The 22,082-nt window shown below is 35.3% G+C and overlaps 1 protein-coding gene and 1 long non-coding RNA gene across 10 annotated transcripts; one reads left to right on the top strand and one right to left on the bottom strand.

The window, feature by feature from the left end:
* Window positions 1-970: 970 nt before the first annotated feature.
* Window positions 971-12,508, bottom strand: LOC147481710 (uncharacterized). Of its 7 annotated transcripts, XR_015206483.1 has the most exons (14): window positions 12,207-12,508; window positions 11,610-12,025; window positions 9,681-10,010; window positions 9,067-9,169; window positions 8,669-8,793; window positions 8,166-8,279; window positions 6,422-6,483; window positions 4,995-5,121; window positions 4,763-4,889; window positions 4,532-4,669; window positions 3,389-3,520; window positions 2,640-3,308; window positions 1,383-1,443; window positions 971-1,253 (listed from the first exon to the last, which is right to left on the bottom strand). It is a non-coding gene; the product is annotated as an uncharacterized LOC147481710 (long non-coding RNA). The 7 variants fall into 7 exon arrangements; XR_015206479.1 differs by having other exon boundaries at window positions 1,383-3,308; XR_015206482.1 differs by lacking the exon at window positions 1,383-1,443.
* A 227-nt stretch (window positions 12,509-12,735) lies between these two features.
* On the top strand, window positions 12,736-19,517 carry LOC147481709 (uncharacterized). 3 transcript variants are annotated; one of them, XM_086578140.1, is made up of 7 exons: window positions 12,736-13,278; window positions 13,361-13,456; window positions 14,887-15,223; window positions 15,315-16,631; window positions 16,772-16,894; window positions 16,984-17,153; window positions 17,260-17,779. In XM_086578140.1, exons 2-7 carry the CDS (start codon window positions 13,422-13,424, stop codon window positions 17,264-17,266), a joined length of 1,989 nt encoding a protein of 662 aa, XP_086434266.1. In that variant the 5' UTR covers window positions 12,736-13,278; window positions 13,361-13,421; the 3' UTR covers window positions 17,267-17,779. The 3 variants fall into 3 exon arrangements, 2 of the variants coding, with proteins under 2 accessions (XP_086434266.1, XP_086434265.1); XR_015205122.1 differs by lacking the exons at window positions 12,736-13,278; window positions 13,361-13,456 and adding an exon at window positions 18,498-19,517 and having other exon boundaries at window positions 13,468-15,223; window positions 17,260-17,576; XM_086578139.1 differs by lacking the exons at window positions 12,736-13,278; window positions 13,361-13,456 and having other exon boundaries at window positions 13,468-15,223.
* Window positions 19,518-22,082: the final 2,565 nt, after the last annotated feature.

Below are 22,082 nucleotides of genomic sequence, written 5' to 3'. Positions count from 1 at the left end.
CCTATCTCCACCACTGCTTACCTGTCCCTTGGCCCTCAATTTTGAGGGCCAAATAAGAGTCAGGCCAAGCCTTGTCGAATTATACACTATTAATTTACTTAATTTTTTTGGTGGTACGGTTTTAATTTTTTTTATTATACTTTTGATTATGTATATTAGTTTCAACTAATGATATAAAACTTATTCTTATATCTTTAAAAAATGAGATATAGAGATGGTGGAAGAGATGAGACCTTACACTTTCAATACTTAACCATGTTCCTTCGTTAGAATTGCATGTTAATTTTGCCTTTATACGATCTATATATCTCTCTTTCATTTAATTATAAAAAATGTATATGTTATGTTATAATATACTCCTTATTAAATACTAATTGTTGATATAACCTAGATAATTAAGTTAGAACACACATATATATATATATATAAAAAATAACAAAAAAAAATTATAAGGGCTAGTGAGGGCCTAATGAGGGTCGGGCTCATGTTCCAGAACCTAGGCCCTAGCCCACCCCTCAAATCAATGAGGGTCAGCTTTTGAGGGCTTTTGCAAGCATTTTTAAGGGCCAGGGTTGAGGGCCTTAGGGCCGAATTATCACCCCTACCTGAACCCGATAAAAACCCAAACTTTCGATTACGGGTAATCCGACCCGACCCAAATAAACACCCCTAACTACACTACATCTAATATAGATCTAAGAGGGCCACATACCTTAAAAATGGTATAAACATATAAAGATTATTTGTTCACTAGCCAATTAGCCCACCTGCGGCTAGGCTACATTGATAGGTCACGATGAACTGTTTTTACTTTTATCAAACTATTAACAACTGCAATACAACATTACCTAGCGTTACCTGTCATTAGCTGCATTACCTACCATTGGTAGAGTATTTACTGACCATCCACTGAAATATAATTGATGCATCAGTAGCATCAAAAATTAATATCGGGCTTGCCATATGAAATTAATTTTTCTTTGTAATAATTCTTTTGAGGAGTAAGTATAATGATTCTTTCAAGGAGTAGTAAGTATAAACAAATTGATCAATAGCTTTTCAATCTAAAATATTGAACTCAATATCAAACTACACATTAGCTGTGACTAAACAACCCTATTCAGCAGAGTACATCAAGGTGCAAAATCTCTTTGCAGCTCCATTGCCAAATTGTCCAATCTAAGATTTGACATCATATAATCCAAAATTCAGCTTTGTCATTGTTCCAAAGAGTTAACGTTCAATTCCAAAAACTGAAATAGCGAGATCAAGATAGAATTAGAAACAAAAATAGAAAAGGATAGGAATAGTATATAATGAAACATAATATAGGAGAAGAAAATGACAAAATTACAGTTACGGGGAATGGAGAAAAAACGAACCCGAGATCTTCTTTCTTATAGGAATCGAAAGAGCTACGCATGTTACTTGAAGTAAAACTACCTTCAATCATTTAAGACATGTACGAACAAATCCACCATTAGTTAGTTAGAGAGTACACTGGACCTTCATTCCTGTTTCTTAAAATTTGACGTACGCTGAAGATTCCCTATATATATTTCCACGTTTCGGCCATACAAACATACTACACAGTACAAAGCCTAATTTCCAAACTTATGAAAAATCAAAGGTAGGTAGAAAGCCTACCTTTCATCTCATATACTTTTCCCATATGTAACAGACAATCATGCTCATGACTTCACAATCATGTCCCGTAGGTTCTAAATATTGATATATAAACTTGGTTACTGTAAGCAAACACACTTGAACACCACATTAGATTATCTAATTAAGTCTCAAAATGTCTGACATATAAGAAAAAATAAAAAGATTGGAAGTGTCAACAAACTTGATTCAGGAGGCTCACACTAAGAGTTCATCAAGAGGTTTACACTTGAACTTTCCACCCACCAAAATAAGGCACATTAGATGGCATCCCCAGATGCAACACTAAATAGTTGCCAACTCTCACAATGCATAGCTTAGTGCTTGAGGCAAATTCCACAACACATTCTGTGGCACACAAACACCAACTATCTTGTGGCACCCTTAATCATATACTTAACAAATCAAATGCCCAATATTTTCTTATGCGATTTAGTGCAATCTACATGTAGAAGTTTCAAAACGTGAAGCAACACACGAAAAAAGCCCAAACAGAACATTTATGAACATAAGAAAACATTGACACACACAAAAAAGAAATTTAACCAATTGCAACCAAGAAGAAAGAACAGTTAATCTACATTTTGATTCTTCGGCACTTTAGAAATTCTTTCTGAAAACCCCTCAGGTCTGAATTCTTCCGCATCTTCTCCCCAAAATTCACAATAATCAAATTGATAAAAGAAATTCAATTAATGTTAAAAGAATAATCGTCGAATTAGAAACCAAAACATACTGAATTAACCATTGAATCACCGTATCAACAAATTACCCCCATTACATAAAATTTGAGACTGTAAGAAATAAGACAAATAGTTAAATGCACATTTAGGGTGGGGGGGGAAGCTCAAAAAAAGTTAAATGGACGTGAAAATGGCAAACAAATGTGAAAGTAGCACTTATTAAGTGAACAGATAAGCAATTTGAAAAAATAATAAAATTGCACAACAGTCATGCCTTGATAGGATCCTCACCTGATGCTTTGCTTGACGGTTTACAAATTCACTCAATGCATCAACTACTATGTCTTGTGCAGCTTTTTCTAGCAAAGTTTGTTATTGCATGACTCCAGCCATTTCCTTCATGTTCTTCTCTCCCATAAAACTGCCTACTTTTTCAGCATAGTTTGGCTTTTAGTTTTTCAAGTTAATTCCTCACAAACAATATCAAGAACACAAAGAAATACTTCAAACAGAAAATGAAGAGACTCATCAGTCCATCATAAGTTGCATAGATTGGTCACGCTGAACTGCTTGCAATTTATTTCTTTCTAACCATGCAAGTGAATTAAGTAGTGATAAATTATTCGACACTACCAAGTACAAAATTTGTGACATAGAAAATGTAACAGAAAAATATGAGTGTGAAGAGAACCTCATTTCATCCACTTGAACTCCAAACTTTACGCTGGCAGGGCAGATTATCTAGAATAGAGCCTTTGGAAACAGATTGTGGACACAAATAGGAAAAAGCCTTAGACAGGGTTGTGCTGCTCTTCTTCATCCTATATTTAAGCATGTTGTCAGTATTCATAAGATATTTCGTGTCAATGATGGATGGAAAGTGCTCATTAACAAATGAGACAAACTCCTCTATCGTTGAAGGAAGAGGGCCCAGAAACTTGTTGTATACGTGTGCAACATCTGTATTAGTAAAAGGATCACATAAGTGAAATTCTTAATAGACATAATTTCCTTGCAATTTTGAGAAAGATATACTGTACCTAGGAAGCAATTGTGACCAACTACCAAATTTTAATTTGTTCTGAACATAGGAGATTGATAACATGGTGAAAACCTATTACAGCTTTGAGCTTCATCTCTGCTTCCTTTCGTTTAGAGTCCTTCACCTCTTGCTGCATGAGGACTGACATAAGGTACAATCCACAACATTTAACATTTATGAGGCGAAGAAAGAAAAGGTAAATAGACTAGTCTCAATAACAGAGTTTTATCAAGTTTCCTTGTATGTTTCTTACCATCAATGTTCAAATTGTTCCCCATATAAACAGTAATGCTTAGTCTTTACCACATGCATATTCCTTAACTATCTAATACGTACACAGTTGGATGCGAATACCAACACTTTGAAGGGGGCTCTAACAAATAAGTGCAACTCTAAAGCAAGCTAAGCCAAATGTGACGGAACACTTTGAAATATATATTGAATGCAAAAACAGAATGCTAACAAAAAAAAAAGTTACTTTTTTAATGCGATCAGTATTCGTGTAGGAAAAAAGAAAAATTTAAGAACTACTTTTAATGTTCTCTCTAAGCAACTGGTTATAACTCTACATTGTAATAACTAATAAGCAATTGGATATCTACGTGACTGTCATGACATCAATTAAAAAACAGCATTAATATTTACAAAGAATTAAAATTGGTTACTTATGTGACACGAAACACCCAAAAAGAATGTCCCACTCCGCAATTTGTTCTCTACTTCTTTGTCGATCAAGAAGAATGACCCATTTCTGTGTTACAAAGATGGAGTTTCAGTAAACCAAGTTAAAAACCTAACATCCCCATTAAATTAAACTAATACACGTTCAAATTTTATGAAATTAATCCTAAAATTGCCCCATCCTCAAATTTAAATAAAACAATTAAAAAAGATGAACTATACCTCAATTATAAGCTAATGTAAATTTTGAGAGCTAGCAATGGATAGAGAGATTGCAAATTAAAAGTTCCGCGAGAGCAACCAGTTAGAAGAGATGAGATTTCTAAGGAACAAAAGGGGAAAAATCAATAAATTTTACTCATATTTTTGGTACAAACAGAGAAAAAACAATCAATTACACACCGTAAAAAAAAAAAATCCTTGCATAAAAAATTTAAAAAAAAAAAATGTATGAACAAACCTTTGTATCTCTTGAGATCAACAATTCTTCTTCTCTTCCTATGAAAGCTCCTATCAAAGGGTCTTTAAAAACAGGCCGAGTGGTGTTTTAGGATTGCAATTGTCTTAAATTCAACTCTAAGATAACACATCCTATCCACTAATTACACAATGTAGATGAAATTAGCAAAACAAATCCAAATCAATAAATCCTCCGAACTCACAGAATATTATACAAAGGTAGAAACATTACCTCTCATGAATCTTTTGAGAGTGTTGCATACTCGCTTTCAGCTTGTTAACCTGTGTGGTCAAATCCTTTAGCATTTGGACTGTATCACCTAGAATAGTTGTTTTGTCATTCTTCGGCCGATCAGGGTCTGAAATATGCACGTTAGTCTAGCATACATAAGCCTCTCATAATTTCATAAGCACACGACTATCAAAAGCAAGTGACACAGAAGATAAATAAGGATATATGGTACCTAATGCATTCCCCAGCCCAACTCAAGAAACTGCTCATTTAGTCGGTCCCTTCTCAACTTCTCACGGTCTACCTTCTGAACTTTTCTTGCATTAATAGGATTTTTCACTTCTACTTGTGCCCTTTGACTGGAAAAATAAAGCGATTATGAACTAAGCTAATATCCCAAATAATAGAGGATGTCAAACACACTTTAACAGTCTACATCCAATTTCACAATTTTCCCATGTATATAAGAACACTGTATCTTAAAAGCTCTAATTACTTGAACAAATAAAGGTCCATGAGAAGAAATGATTTTTATAGCCAATGCAAATATCAAACTACATATGCAAACAGACCTTCACTTTAATGTAAAACTCTGATTTGATCTGTAATGTTAAAATTACTTGAGGTTAACCCAAAATTTATGAGAGGAAAAAAAAAGTTTCATAAACAACCGGTTGATGGGTTATTAAAGAATCTTGGTTCGAAAATGGGAAGAAAAGAATATGAAGTTAACCTCAACCAAAGCCCTTTATGCTAAACAATATATCATAAAAATCAGTGAATCTTTTCTTCAACAATATATTTATGAAAAATCCCAGGAAGTATACTAACCAAAATTATAGTTCTAATACCCGTATGAGTTGGTAATTCTTCTCAATCATTCATAGATTTTTTTTTCTTCATCTTTATCGCCTTTGAGGATCTGATTTTCGACGGATTTCATCGATTGGGTTTTTATCAAGAAATATGATGTTCTTGAAGATTAGACCCTTTTTCAAATTTGTGATAAAAAAAAACTCGTTATCAAGGAAAATGGAAATTGGGTTACTTTCTTTGTTCATATATGGAGGAAAGAGATTAGGATAGGCTTTCTTTTTTCTTTCTTCTTATTCACGGGCATTGTCTTTCTTGAATTTTTTGTTTTTTCGTTTTTTATGCGTACAAAAGGGCATGTATTTCATTTTTTTTTTCTGCTGAATCATTGTAAAAGCTGCTGAGGTGTCCACCTTACAGAAAAAAGGGGGCTTGCGTATTAATGGTCTTTGATAAGATAAAGAGTTTCAATTATTCTTGTTTTCTTATACTTTATCTTTTAATAAAGACCAAAAGAGTTTCTAGAAGCAATTTATCTGCAAACACCCAATAGACGACTACATGATCATTAGTCAAAATATTTAAAATTCAGAAAACCACCAGATCAAATCAAATTTGAAACACAATCAAGATTGCTTGAAACAAAATGTAGTCACACGTATTAGTTTACCATCAAATATCACAGCATTTATTAAGACCCCATAAACTGCACTCATACTTCGATTTTTACCATGATCTATTAAATCATGTCCTGCATAACACTAATACATAACGGAAAGAAAGAGTTTGAAAGAGGCAATTGTACCAAATTCGAATGTATCTACAACAATATCTCCATATATATACCTCATCCTATTTTTCTTCAAAGCTCTCTCTGTCTTGAACTTCATTGCATATCATTAGGGCACCTGATACATAAAATTCGAACCATCAAGATCAGTCAGAGACTAAAGGGGGAATACTTTATCTATTAGATGAGTGAGTCCTCATCATTGTATTTCAGTTCGAGTAAGATACCACAGAAAGGCTCTATCGTTCACTCTGAAAATGTGATCATCAAAAAGCAAATTTCTTGCTCTAGCAAAGTATAAACAACTAACTTCACAGTCACAAAAATAAAAGAAGGAAGTTATCCGGGAATATAGAAAAATAAAAGCAAGATCTGCCGTTTCTCAATGCATTTCTTTAGACAAAGACTCGGTTTTTTCCTCTTTTCGGATGGTAAATATTTCTCAGAACATGGAATGTGAATCAAACCCATATTTGAATTGAAATTGAGATACTGATGCAAGTTCTTCCCTTCTGAATTAGATGGATTCATATCTGAAAGAGGTTGACAATAAGTTCTTTTTAAATTGACTATTTGTCCCTCTGTTAGAGGTAAAATGTAATGATAGACCGAATAGTTGCCGAAATGTGATGCTCTCTCTATTCAACCTATTCCTACGACTGTTTAATAGGGATTAGTCCTCTCGCTTATTTAGAATTGTTCTGGCCTTCACGAAATAAATTCAAAAACTATGTCATTCTAATAAGCAAATGAGGACTAACAACAATGAAACAATAATAAAACCAAGCAGTGAAGTACAAAATCATTCATAGTAGGCGAAGCATCATTAGAATACTAAGCATGATAAAATAAACATGCAAAGGAGCTAATTGGTGCAATCTTTCTTGTTTCATTCTCTTAAAACTATTACTCCGAAAGTCATGCTCTTTTATAGATTAAAGTGACATATACTTCACATGCTTCGCCTGATAACCATATTCTTGAATCAAATGAAATCATACCCATTATGCTTTGCACTGCCCCTAATAAAGATTAATAAAAAAAAAAACTATCAAACACTCATATCAAATGAAGTAAATGTGGTATAAGCTATCAAGTATCAACTATCTACAAATAGACCTAGCTTAAAGAACTCTAATCTCCCAATAGGCAATCACTTATGAGAATAAGTGTGAGAATGAAGCAATGTGGTACACGATAATGTTATGTATTTCTTTTTCAGTGTAAAGACGTCTTCAGTGGCTCCAATAGTATAATGATTCCCATACTGGAGCATCTAAAATCCATATGCTCACTGAAAAGTATTTTTTTAAATGATTAAAACCTTGGTATTGTACACCATAATCCCATATAACTAAGGTTCGGCCCGCCGTATACATGTACTTAGATATATAACTAAGAAATAGGTTATGTATTCAAAAAAATTGTAGGACCACTTAGTCTCTAGGCTCACCCCTATCACCTCACAGCCTAAAGGTGCCTATGGTTGCCTCGGCTGACACTGGACACCTAGGTACACTTGCACCTTTAACTGCATAGGATATGGCTTGACTACCTCCTATAGAGGGTGCTTGAGGTAAGTTTCTAGCGGAAAATGGCATCAATTAGTGTGCATTCCCCAACCTTATAGGATGAGTGGGAGCATAACAACAATAGAAATATCTTACACTAAGAAAACACAAAAATAACAAACTAAAACCCTGTAAACTTATAACTCCAATACAATTAATATATAACCACCCGTAAAATCAAATAAATAGTAGCACATGAGCAAAGGTAACGAAAGAACAAAGAACTTACAGTGTTGTTCCATTTGTTCATCCATTTAGCTAGAAATGTGGTAACTACGTGAAAGCAATCATACTACGAGTATGCATTATTCTCTAAGAAATAATCTTCTTAACTGCCTTCTTGCTGCAAAACCAACAAAAACTCAATATGTAAAAAATAAATAAATAAATAATTTTAGCAAATAAAATTTCTACAGACAATTTTTTTTTTTTTTTTTAAATAGCATGAATGGGCTTCTATCATATAACCCATCATCCCTAATCCATATATGCTCTAATTTGCTTATTAAAAAGTGCTTGTTGTAGGCAGAATATAATTTTAAAGAACCAAATAATAAAAATTAAGACCTGCCACACTTTTTCCACACGATTGGACATATAAAGAGCAAATCAGAAAAGCACGGCACAAACAAACTTGTATAATTAAGTTGATTGCATCATCTTTGTGGGGTTTTTCTCATGGCCTGGAGAAGTTTTGGTAATAAATAAGGAAATAGGCTAAGGAAATAATACCTATCTCAGTTATGGGGATTTCAACATAAGCTTAATTAGTTGCCAATATTAGGTGCCAAGTTTTTGATCACCCTTTGTTTTTCAAATCACCAAATTGAGTTGGTACTTGCTTAGAAGCAATTTATCTGCAAACACCCAATAGACGACTACATGATCATTAGTCAAAATATTTAAAATCCAAGAAAACCACCAAATCAAATCAAATTTGGAACACAATCAGGATTGTTTGAAACAAAACGTAGTCACACGTATTAGTTCACCATCAAATATCACAGCATTTATTAAGACCCCATAAACTGTACTCATACTTAGATTTTTACCATGATCTATTAAATCATGTCCTGCATAACACTAATAATACATAACGGAAAGAAAGAGTTTGAAAGAGGCGATTGTACCAAATTCGAATGTATCTGCAACAATATCTCCATATATATATCTCATCCTATTTTTCTTCAAAGCTCTCTCAATCTTGAACTTCGTTGCATATCATTAGGGCACCTGATACATAAAATTCGAACCATCAAGATCAGTCAGAGACTAAAAGGGGAATACCTTATCTATTAGATGAGTGAGTCCTCATCCTCACTGTATTTCAGTTCGAGTAAGATACCACAGAAAAGCCTCACCTTCACTCTGAAAATGTGATCACCAAAAAGTAAATTTCTTGCTCTAGCAAAGTATAAACAACTAACTTCACAGTCACAAAAATAAAAGAGCTCCAAAGTTTGAACGGTTGGCATTGACAAAACAATACTTGAAGTAAAAATAGGCACACATAATGTCACATAGAGGACCTGAAGGGAGAACAATCCATTGGACTCGTCATGCTCAGTAAAAAAATTATCCTAATAGGGAAAAGAAACCAATGTAGATATGAATCAAGAATAGAGAGTCATGTTGTCTTGGATTGCGAGAGCAAGAGCATGTCTAAACAATATGTCTAGTGATAATCACATGTTCAGTTGATCTCCCTTAAACTACATGTACTACTAATATTAACTCAACTAACCTCCACATTAGTGCGGCAACTCAACTTCAAGGAACCTCCAAGGCCTGCTTCGCTTGCTCCTAGTTCTTCAAGTGAAAGCAAGAAGCACCTGCCCTCCATGGTCTCTATAAATTCCCCCAAAACCATCACTAATATGTGTTATCAAGCCATCTAAATTTAGATTTTGTCCCTTCTATAGGCTTGATCCATTTGCATCTAAACCCTAAACCCTAGCCTGGCTAGAGTTTGGTCCTCATACCCATGCAGTTGATCGTCCATTAATATTGTTTCTGGTAGGCGAGTTGCCATCTATTTTTCCAGCCAACTCCAGCCCATGCCAACCTGTGGCAGCTATTAAGAAATATAATAATTACCAATATGACAATAAAACATTCATGGCGATCAAGTACTGTTACTAAGAACAACATTGTCTAGTTTAGATTTTAAAAGCCAGTGTTTCAGGAGACATAACAGTATAAGATTTTGATTACCAGTATCCACATTAAGGGGGTTTACTTGCCTAGGAGGTAAACATATATAAAAAGTTAATAAGAACTACCTCCACCATGATTGGCTTTAAGTTTCCACATGTATAAAAAGTTAATAAGAACTACCTCCACCATGATTGGCTTAAGTTTCCACCATCCATATCCACCAAGGTGAAACCAACGACAGCACCAATATGTAAATTTGATGAAAACACTGAAATATAGCTCCACTCACTGACACATCCCTGGACATAACTTATCAAGGCAAAGTACAAATTATACGGAGTCGCCTACCAGGTTCCACAAAGACACATGGATCATCACTATAGGATGAAACCAAGCTATAACCTATTGGGAATACATGTAGATGTAATCAAATCTTCTTGAGGCACATGATCTCCACATAACCGAGCCTATGATTTCTTAAAAACTGAACTTGTTTTCTATTTGATTATGAGATCGAGATCAATTAAGTCTCTTGTCTCTACATTGTGGTTTAACTATTAAAATTTTCAACAATAGAATACACAGGAGTGGGGGGAAACAAAACACTAAGAAATGTCTCTGTGTTTGATGACACGCCATTTGCAAGATAAAAGTTTTCACATGCTTGATAAAACAAAATAATAAATCGGGATCAAAGAAAGAAAATAGTATGCACACATTTATCAAATGCCTGGGAGACGTTAGGAAATAACTATATGTTGCTATGTGCCTATCTCTTGGAGGAATTAAGTATTGTTCTTTTTCACTTCATTTAACCAATACTTATGGCTTGTCCTTGAGATAGTATGACATTTAAAAGAGTTTTTTTTTTTTTTTTTATCTTTGTAATTGATTACTGTAAATACTATGCTACTTTCCTGAAGCTTGGTTTCATTCAAATTCCTTTCAGTCAAAACAAAATGTAAAAGCACCAAGTCAAACAGAGAAAGAAGTAATAGTGTGTAATAGTATCAGGTTCATTGTCAGTAATAGTAGTAAGTAACATATATAGTTTATAATCTCTTCACTTCTTAACATGCAGCCTACAAATTCCCTACCAATTTGTCTAACTGCATCCCATGCATTAAAATCAATTAACAAAAGACAATTAGTTATGACTAACACAACGCAGTAATTAACAATGATATTAAGCTAAAAGAATTCATACTCCCATTTAATCCATTTCAGCTAAAAAAAACAATCTATATACTAATAGAAATCCCCCGAAAACAATCAATTTGTTGTTAAAACATAATATTCGGTCCTTAAAAAATATATGTAATCAAACAAAATGATAAAGACAACTACAATACACCACCTAGGAACACATTATATAACAGTGTTGGATATTATCAGGCAGATACGAAGCAAACAATAATGCCAATAGTCATAAATGATATATGCATCAGTAGAAAATACCTGATGTTGAAATGAGTCTAGTGCTATGCATTTGAAAATACAACATTGTATAAAATACCTGTTTATTCATGAGCCTAGGTATGACAATGTGAGTAAATGTTGGGTGCTCCTCGTCAGTCTACTGTAAATCCTTTGGTTGGTACTTGGATCAGCCACCTATCTTACAATTGAAGAAAACAATTCCAACATAGAGAAAAAACTCCCGTAATGAAAGTGATTGTATCACCAATCAATATACCGGTTTGACGGCCATCATCCCAATAACACCAATTGAAACAAAACAACAAACTAAATTAATCAATATCTAGATTGACTTAACAAAACATAAATCCCACAATATAATAGAGAAAAAGAGAAAGAAAAAAAACATGCATTTTTTATTAAATTCGTCAAATAAAAAACAGTTCAAGTAAGTATAGAACCCTGACACGTTTTGGACCTTCTTTCACCTTCACCTTCATTTTGAAGCCTCTCCTAATAAAGAAAGCAACAGATTGATCAATTACAAATTGAAATAAAGAAAGAGCCCAAAATTGAAACTGAAGAGTATAAACGAAGAAACCCACTTGATTGGTTACTTAATTGAGAGAAACAAACGATTGGTGTATATTGGAAAAATGGAGGTTTCAAATTTCTCAATTGCAAACGCACGTACCTAATATTCATTCATTCTTTCTCCTTCTAATTAATATTCGTCATCACAAAATCTTTTTTGGTTATAAGATTTGGTAGGTTTGACGAATGGTTTTGTTTCTATTTTATTCTCGAAGAATGGAGGCGAGAAGAGAGAGAAACGCATAAGTTTATCTTGTTACGTAGCTTTTTTTTTTTTTTGATGGGTTGTTACGTAGTTTTGTTGTTCTTATAATTTGAAATCAAGGGTTTCCTGAGTTACTATTTTGGAGAGCTCTCACTTTTCATGTTTCCTCTTTTGTTTAAGAACTGAGAGTTTTGAGGTTTCGGGTTTGTTTTGAAGAAAGTTTTTTTTTTTTTTTTATTATACTTGCGAACAATTGAAAATAGAAAAGAGGGCATGTATTTCATTTTTTTTTTCTGCTGAATCATTGGTAAAAGCTGATATGTCCACCTTAGAGAAAAAAAGGGGGCTAATGTGGGTTCCTGGGAGCATTGTCCATTCTTCAGTATTAATGGTCTCGATGTCCATGTAGACTACAACTACTTTAATTTTCCCAATGGGTCTCTTTAATCACACCTTCACAAGGGCAATGCAACCTGTCGTGCTACAATAAACTTTGAGATGAGTCGTGGTTGCTCAAAAGAAAAATAAAAAAGAATTAAAAAAAATCTCTTCCATATCCGAGAGCAACTCCTCAGGGATCCGTCATCATTGCCACCACAATACAGCCAATGAGTCCAGATACATCAAATGAACTCCAAGACCTAATCTTGTCCAGTGAGCGGAGCGAACAATCTTGGGCCGGGTGGGTAGATGGCCCAACCCGTTGTTTGGTTGGTTTCTATCTGTCCTCATTTTTCTTCTCTCCATCTTCCTCTCCCTCTCCCTCTCCCTCTCCGCTCACGCCCCCACTGCTATGCAGTAGTAAATACAAATGAAGCAAAATATGTATCTTTCTTTCGTATCCTCTTCTCTGTTCATCAACAAACCAGTACTCTCAACATGAAACCGTTACAGACAACATGGTCTCAATTCTTGGGTCCTTTGATCACAGTCTTTCTGCTCTCAACATGAAACCGCAATCACTCAGGTCAATTCCTTTTTTGTTTTTTATATGATCGGTTTAATTATTTTGAACGAATTATTTAATTTGAGTGAAATTTGAATTACAGATAAGGACGCATTCTAATAGAAGAGAACATGAGAATATTGATAAGACATTGAAGGCTTCTGATGTTATTTTGGGTCAATTCGATCTTTCACGCCAGGTTGGTTTTTTCGTTTTTTGTTTTTGTTTTTGTTTTTTTTTTTTTTTTGATGTGTCATCATTGGTTGATTAGTTTGTGTATTTTTATGTTTATTAGAGATAATGTTTATCGACTAGTTAGAATAATAGGAATTAACTATGAAGAAGTTTATAATGCACGAAAAATTATTACGTCCTTTTTAGAACTAGTTTAGACACTATGTTCTAATGCTCCTTCTTCCATCCATTCTTTCGACAGAAAATGTTCTTGCAATCCTTTTGAGTGAGAATTGAGATGGCTACAACCCTTAGAATGGGGAAAAGAGCATTATATTTACATTTAAGCTGGAATGCATGCTAGAAATGAAAAAATACAACCTGATAGTGACATTAAGCAGGCATTTTATATCAAAACCGGTCTTCTCTGTTTTATTTTTCAACTGTAGACTTGAAAACATTTTGTGCATCTCGTTTTCTCAAAATAAATAAAAAGTCTTCCTCCCTCTCCCTCTCCGCTCACGCCCCCACTACTATGCAGTATACTAATACCAACAACGACTCGTTATTGCCTATTGAAGTATGCAGGCGCTTATTACTGCAGAACCTGAGATTGCAAGCACATAATTGTGTTAAAAATCAGGAGAGAAACAGTAGGTATCCACAATAAGGACTACCAACACTGACAACAGTGGGTTGGCATTTTAATCACATTGCCTAAATTCAGGTACAAGGCTCGCGTCTTCCGATAAATCTACTTTTCCCTGCTCCCGCCTCAATTTCCAAATCCGCAATGTACTGTGGTGCTGCACCACTACTGTTGACTGCTTGACAAGTAATTTACTTAACAATGACAATTGAAAATAAGTAAAAAAAAATATAACAAAAAACTTGGGCTTAAAGTAAAAACAAGCGGTCATAAGAAATTCTGTTATGTTTTCGTTGGAATAAAAACAGCTGTCTCTTATTTAACCAACTATAATAAGAACCTCCAATTCTCAGTTCTCGACTTCTCGTAACAACAAAAACCCTCTCACCCAACTGCCCAACCGTCTTAACTACTTCTCTCTCACTTCAAAACTTCTTCTTCTTCTTCATCACTAAACTTTTTGTTTCTTTTCAAGAAACTAGCCATTGCCTCATTTCTTCATCCCCAAGCAAAATCAAGAAATAACCATCAACTCCATTAATGGATGATAACAAGAATCACCCCGAACACACCCCTGCTTCTTCATCTTCATCATCAAAGAAACCCACCATTGAACCATTGAACATCAAGGAGGAAGCACAACGAGCTGTTGCTGCTGTAAGGAAACATAAATATAACAAAGCCATGGAACTCATCACAGCTTCATGTCAAAAACACAAGAGCTCTGCTTATCTTCACCATATTCAAGCTGGGATTGCCCAAACTTGCTCGTCAATTGACCTAACCAAGAAAGATACATTCCTCAGGTTTACTATTAAAGCATCAGAAACATCAATTAAGCTTGCACCTCAATCAATTGTGTTTGCTTTGTTTCTTGCTCGTCGGGTTTACCTACATGCTGATGACGCAAATGTGTTCGACGAAGCAATTAAGAAATGTTACGAGGGTCTCAAGATTGAGAACCCCAGTGATCCTGCTGAAGATATACTTCTAAGTGATGATGAAGTATCGATAAAAGACCCTAACGAAAGAATTTTGGATGTGAAAGCTAAACTTGAAAAACTTATTGGTGACTGTATGCAGGAAAAGGTAATTCTTTGGTGGGAGTTTTTGAGTACTGATGAGAAACAGAGTTTTCTTAAAGTGAGTGTTCTTGATCTTAAGTCTCATTTCAGTTCTTTAGACAATAATTTAGCAAATGAGGTTATATCAGAAGCTTTGTTATATTTTCAAGAAAATGAGAAATGGGAATTCTGGGAGTGCTGTTGTTGTGATGAGAAATTTTCTGATTCTTACAAGCATTTGGAAGTTGGAACATGTTTGGAGAACTCACTTTAAGGGATTATCAGTTGAACATGGCTTAGGTTCTTCTCTTACAGTCAATTGTGATGATTGGATTAACGATTGGATTAAAATGATTACAGAAGGAAAGTGGAAAGCGGTAGAGGCTTCTACTGTAAGGGATAGGCTTGAAGAGCACTGGGAATGGGTGTCTTTTGAGTCGAAGGTAATGGATAGCCGCAATGAGAGTTTCGAATCAATTATATGTGATCCCAAGAGCTGCCCAGAATCTAGTAATTCTGAGCGTGCTGGAAGTCTTGAATGTATTCAGATTACATTACAGGATCTTCTGTTCAAGAATGCTCTTTTGGATGTACATGTGACTAAGGTGACAAAATACGCAATGAACGAGTTACACAGTCTCATTCGCGGTTCACTTGAGGAGATCGGCTTGGACCAAACTCATCTATGCATCTGCCTCCTGGGAGCTCCCCAACTCAAAAGAATCTATAAATTTTTGCTGGAGATCAATGATAGTTGTAATAAGAATTTTCAGGCGAAAACAAGCATGTACGAAACCTCCGATACTAGCAGCTTGGGGTTTGAATCTGATGTGAGGATGGATTTGAAGGGTGATTTACTATCTCTCTTTTTCAATGAGGCCTCCTCACGTTCTGGTCGAGATCTATATACTATTCCTGAGGAAAGTGAAGATAATGACGATTCAGAAACGTCTGTTGTTGATATTGATCATAAAGGTTGGGGACTACCTAGCCACGTTACTTTTACGACTTGGGTTTTTTCATGTCTTTCTAGTGAAGAAAGTCTGTTAAAATGGACAAGTTTGACTGAGGGAAGAAAACATCATTGGAAAGAAGGGCTTCATCAATTTGAGATTTTTCTTCGGAAGAGGGAAGCAGAACTGGTTGAATTTGAGAAAGGGAAAGATATTTCTGAGGATGTACAAACTGTAGACACTTCAAAGCAGGAAACTTTGGCAAGTGTCGCTACTGATAGTTCTGGTCCAGAAATTGGCAAGGATGGAGATTCGAGAAGGCTGAAGTTCCTAGCAGACATATGCAAAGAAGCAGATAAACAGGACAAAAATGATAATAATGATTTAGAAATGGGTTCCTTCCATACCTATATCTGTAAGACAGAACTTACGAAATTGGTTTGTGCCATGCATCTATGGGCACTTAAACTCAACGCTTCTGCTGCCGCTGATTACAGGGAAATTCTGTTTTCTCTACTGATGGCATACATTAAGGTATTTACTTCTACATTTGGAACAATTGCTTGCAATGATGGAAAGAGAAATCTGACGCTGCTGCTTGGTTTGAATGCTTCTCGTACTATATTCTTACCTTTCCAATCTTAATTTCACAATTTATTGGTTTGCATTTTTAGGTACAAATGCCAGTAATTGTTGGAAATGATGCGAAAGAGAAATCTGAGGCTCCCGCAAGGAAAGTAGGTTTAGCTGCCAGTAAGAGTCCTAGAGAGGATGTTGATCAAGTTGGTCCGAAACTGGTATTTACTGATTCTGTTTGACTGCATCCCGTTATATAACATAACCTTCCCAATTTTGAATTTAACATTTTCTTGGTTTGTATATTTAGTCACACTTGGGAGGCACAGAGAAATCTGAGGCTGCAAAGGAAACAGCTTCCAGTAATAGTGACACAGAAACTGTGAGAAAACATAATTCAAGGGATAGAGAGTTAGATACCGACATGAAAAAAGCTATGCGGCAAAGCATCCTAGAAGAAAGAAATACGACAAAGCAAAGGTAATTTTCTATTATCATGTCAGTTGTATTCCTTTCGTACTCCTATTTGGTTTGATAATTGACGTTCAGTATGGTTGTGATTCATGGTTGACCTGGGGGGAGACAGTGACTAAAAATAACTTCGAGAAAATGGAATAAGAAGGCTGTGTGGGTGATGCCACTGAGAAGTCTGAGGCTGCAGGGGAAGGTGAGCTAGTTGATCCAAAAGTTGGAGAGTGCGAAGCTGAAACTTTGAGACAATGTAATTCAGAGGGTGGTGAGCAACCGGAGGCTGCAGAGGAGGGTGAGCAATCTGAGGCTGCAAGGGAAGCTGAGCAAGTTGATCCAACAGTGGAAGAGTGTGACACAGAAGTTTTGAGGCAGCTTAGATCAGAGGAAATAAAACACCAATCCGACCTATAGAAGCAGAACGACAAAGCATTGGTATTTTTCTTATATCACTATTGAAGAAGCCGTATGATGAAGCCTTGACAATTTTCTCATGTCTTGTTAGAACTGTTCAATTCACAATTTAGTTTACTTTGGTAGTTGAGATATTCTGTTCCCGTATAATACTTTTGTTGTCATATAATTTAGAAAAAAGTACCATATATATCCTTCGTATTGAAATGCTACAACTTCTAGTCCACTTGGCGTGCTTATAGTTGTATCGATTGTGGTCTTCATCTCTCAGTATATCCATGCAATGGGTTGGAAGGATTATGAGTTGTAAAACCAACATAAGTACGAACCCTTGAATCTCCTAAACTAAAACAGGGGCAGTACTGCAGTACAAAGAGAAATGCTAAAAGAAAACCCGAAAACAAATGCTAGCTTGCTGTTATAGCTTTTCTCTGTGTTGTCTTTTTTTCTTCCATTAAGTTCAAAATGGTGTACAAGAGAGTTCAGAAGGCACTGAAATCTTCCTGTTCAAGTGCATGAGTCATCAGCTTGGATAAAAAAAGACTCGAGGTTGCTCCCAGACTAGTAGAGGGGTGCACAGAGGAAGATTTTTCTGCCATTGCTTGAACACCATTTGTGATGATGGCATCTTATTTATTTTCTTGTTTTACTGTCTATCATCCAGAAGCTAAAATATCTAGCCCTAGTCAAAAAAATTTGAAAACATGGATAGGATAGTTCTAAACTGAAAATGACATAAATGTCCTTATTGTTTTAAAAAAAAATGTTTAATTTTAATTAGGTGGGGGCAATTGTGTCATGATAAAGCACATAAATGTTATATTATGTTTAATTTTATATATTTATGCTCAATTTTATATTATGTGAGAAAAATATTTTTTGTATTTGATTTGGGATTTATGCTCAATTTTATATATTTACCATTTTTATTGATTTTTGCAGGAATTAGAGTATTGTCGATATTGGGAAGAATCGAGATATCAATGCGTGACTTTAGTCGGTATCTGAAAAAGCATGGGAGAATCGGGAAATTATTTGGATCAGATATGGTTTGGATGGTTAGTTAAACCTTGTTATTTTCAGCGGAAGTAAGTACCAAAAGAATGAAAAGCAATGTGGCCATGAACTTAAGTGAGCACGTGATCAGTAGAGAGAGTTTGAGTTTAAGCCCATGTGGTAAAGACCGGACTCATGTGTAACTAATTAGACCAGCCCATATACACCAAAACCCGTTCCCACTGTAGTTCCTAGCTACCGGACCACTGGATCAAAACAGTTTTCTTCTCCAAATTCATTTCGCACGAACAGAACCAAAAATCTCCTCTAGTTCCGGCGACTAAATCGAAACTTTCAGAACCAAACAAAGACTGCACCTACTCCTACTACCGAATCAAAGCTATTTGTTATTCTCTATTTCACATAAGTCAAAAGAGAACTAACAGTAATTAAATACCGACTTCGCTATTTCCGATTAAATCGCCCAATTACCAAATTTCCCACAAAAACCTTTTTAGTTCTATTTAAAACACTACTTATCCGAACAGGAACCAAAAAGAGAACCAAAGACCGAAATTCCTTGTTCCAATCAAACTGATCTAGTTCGAAACTCTTGCTACCGGATTAGAAACTTCGAATTCCATTCCAAATCAAACACTGCCCCTAACCAAACCTCTATATATACCAGTAAAAACCAAAAGGAGGGGGATCTTTGGATAGCACAAATTGGAGCCAGAGAAGTAGACGACGTGGAGAAGAAGATATCAAAGCGGGATTACGGTTTTGTCGATGATTTATTCTTCTTTTATTTTCGTGTTGCAAATTATCATGTCTAGCTAAAATCCAAGCTAGGGCTTAGATGAAGCCCTAGACTTGCGTAGGGTTTTCTATGTTTAATTGGGTTATTGTTCTCTGACTTAAGTTTTACAGTAAATAATTAATTGAATTCTCTGATTTCTGTAGAAATTTTATCATTGATTATATCCTGCATGTTTATCCATGTCTAGACTAGTCAATTGTTGGGTTAAGTTTCTGTTGATATCAAGGCATCGGTTCTAAAGTATAATTAAACTTGTGAGAAGTTGTGCTGTAAAAAGACAATTTTTGTTAGGGGTTTATATCTATTTGCTGAAATTCAATTAAAACGATTTGTTAGAATTGTTGAAGAATTACACGCTCACATCTTCGAGCAAGCAAGGGCTGCCTTTCCCTCATGCTACTCGTAATAAAAAGAGAACTTTAAAATTAATTAAACTAAGATAATCTATAACGGTCTAGAGTGGATTCGAAAGCCTTAGTGTTTTCTTCATTGATAGTTAATCCATATTTTTATTGCATGCTTTCGTAGTTAATAGTTTAATTGCATTGCTTAGTCAATAGTTAGATTAAATCATATATCAAAAATCCGATAGAATTAGTTAAGTATAATTTTAATACTCGTTTGTCCGAAATAGCAATCCTTGTGGGATCGACCCGTTTGCCGCAACTATTTTCAACGATAGCTGTGCGCTTGCGGTTTAACTAGGGTTATATTAGTCTATTAATTTAGACCGTTTAATTTCCTATAATGTCATTTTCAGCCATTTGACTTAAAAGTTAACAGTCAAACCAAGTTGATTGTGTGTTTGGGGGGTGGTGGAATCCTAATTGGCTCATCTAGTGGGGGGTAATGCTAGTTAACCCTATAAAGAAAGTAGTATTTCTAGTCCCGGCTATATCACCGGTGATGTACATCATCGCCTCCCATGGATGGATGCCGCAAAGCCCAACACAAAGCCTACAAACCTTGCCCGATAACAAAGAAAAGTTTGAAAGAAAAGCTTCAAAGGGTAACTTCGGTTTAGAAATTTGAGACAATCAATAATTCAATATTATGTTTTTATTTCAATGCATTTGCGTTATATCACAAGTATTGGATTTATAGACACGGCTACTTCACATTTACAACTAAATAACACAACATAACTTAAAGTAGTTAGAAAAGAGGCCAACCAGGCTCGGTTGGCTAACATAACTACTGATTGGTTAGGTTGTTGTGATGCTATGAACCGCTTCTTTGGTAAAATGCTAAAATGGCATTAAGTCTTGTTGATCTCTAGCAATATGGATCATAAGCAAAATTTAGTTCAAGCAATTCTTAACGCCGTAATCTAGGTCAGCCAAATGAGACTCGCCTAGACGTGCCATGTGCCACTGAATTAGGTCTGGTCACATAAACAATCAAAGGGGCGCATGTAGCTAAAAGTAAAAAATACGAACTTACAAAGATGCTTGTATCAAATTGAAGAAATCATAAGTTTCTCCAAAAGTAGATGTGAGGGACTAATATTCACAACCAATGCATATTATACACGTGTCCAGCTCATCACATAATTATACTAAGACCTCAACCAGGTCGCTCATACCAAGACCTCAGCCAGGTCGCTCATATCAAGACCTCAGCTAGGTCGATTATACCAAGACCTCAACCAGGTTGTTTATACCAAGACCTCTGCCAAGTCTTGCAACGCTTGAAGATGGAAAGGCAGACGTTACAACAATTCTATAACAGTAGCCATGCACTTTATGGCATCCGCATTTAAGCTCATTCAAGAGCCACATTGACCAAAGGTCACAGGCTATAAATGATGAGGGAACTAACAAAGGAGGGGAAGGAGATTCATGCTTACATTCTCGCCATCTCCCATTCAACCATCCAATGTGAACTACGTCTGACTTTATTCCAGTTCACCGGAGAACTGGATACGTAGGCAGTTCGATCATTCAAACTCAGTCATAACATCATCTTCCCCAATCACCCAGAATCGTAAAGTCGTGACCAAAACGCACATTTATATTAGCATCGTCTGTGGATCAAATTTCTTGGAAATTCATCTACTAAACTCAAATCTATCAATCTTTCTTTTTGAAGATTCCAATTTCCAATCTCATGAAGCATGGCAATCAAAACGAAAAGCTACCAAAATTCATAGAATTATAACGGCAATTGGAGGTCGACCCAAACTACGAAGCGTGTTGATTGTCAATTTTCCAAACAAACTATTGTATGGAAAATAGTGGATGGATTCTCAATACATTTCTTGATCAACCAGATAAGTCCTTGTTTTCTTACTTCTAAATATCTTGAAAAGTTTAAAGTCTATGCGACTTGGAATTTATATATGTTAAATCTTGGTTTCTACTCCATACTGCCATGATTTAATATTCCCATGTTCAAATTTATTCTAGCACTGGTAGGCCTTATTTGGTCACCATGAACAAAGCTTCATTTGATAGAACACCAAATTCTAAGCAGTGATTATGTTTATTATAATATGGAAACTAAAGCTCCTGTTAGCATGATAGTTATCATAACTTTTGGAATCATACGTCGTGGCAAAACCCACCTTCCCCATACCATACTACACCAAGTTTTCTTCTCTTTTTCTCTAGTCAAAGCCCCGTATGCACTATTGGAAGTGAACTTACCACTTTGATGAGGAGTCCATACAATGAGTTAACTTCATCCACATCCATATCTAGTTTTAGAAT

The sequence above is a fragment of the Coptis chinensis genome, chromosome 8 (assembly GCF_015680905.1).
Source record: "Coptis chinensis isolate HL-2020 chromosome 8, ASM1568090v1, whole genome shotgun sequence".
Lineage (NCBI taxonomy): Eukaryota > Viridiplantae > Streptophyta > Magnoliopsida > Ranunculales > Ranunculaceae > Coptis > Coptis chinensis.
The sequence above is the reverse complement of the archived record's forward strand: the minus strand, read 5'-3'. Positions and strand labels throughout refer to the sequence as shown.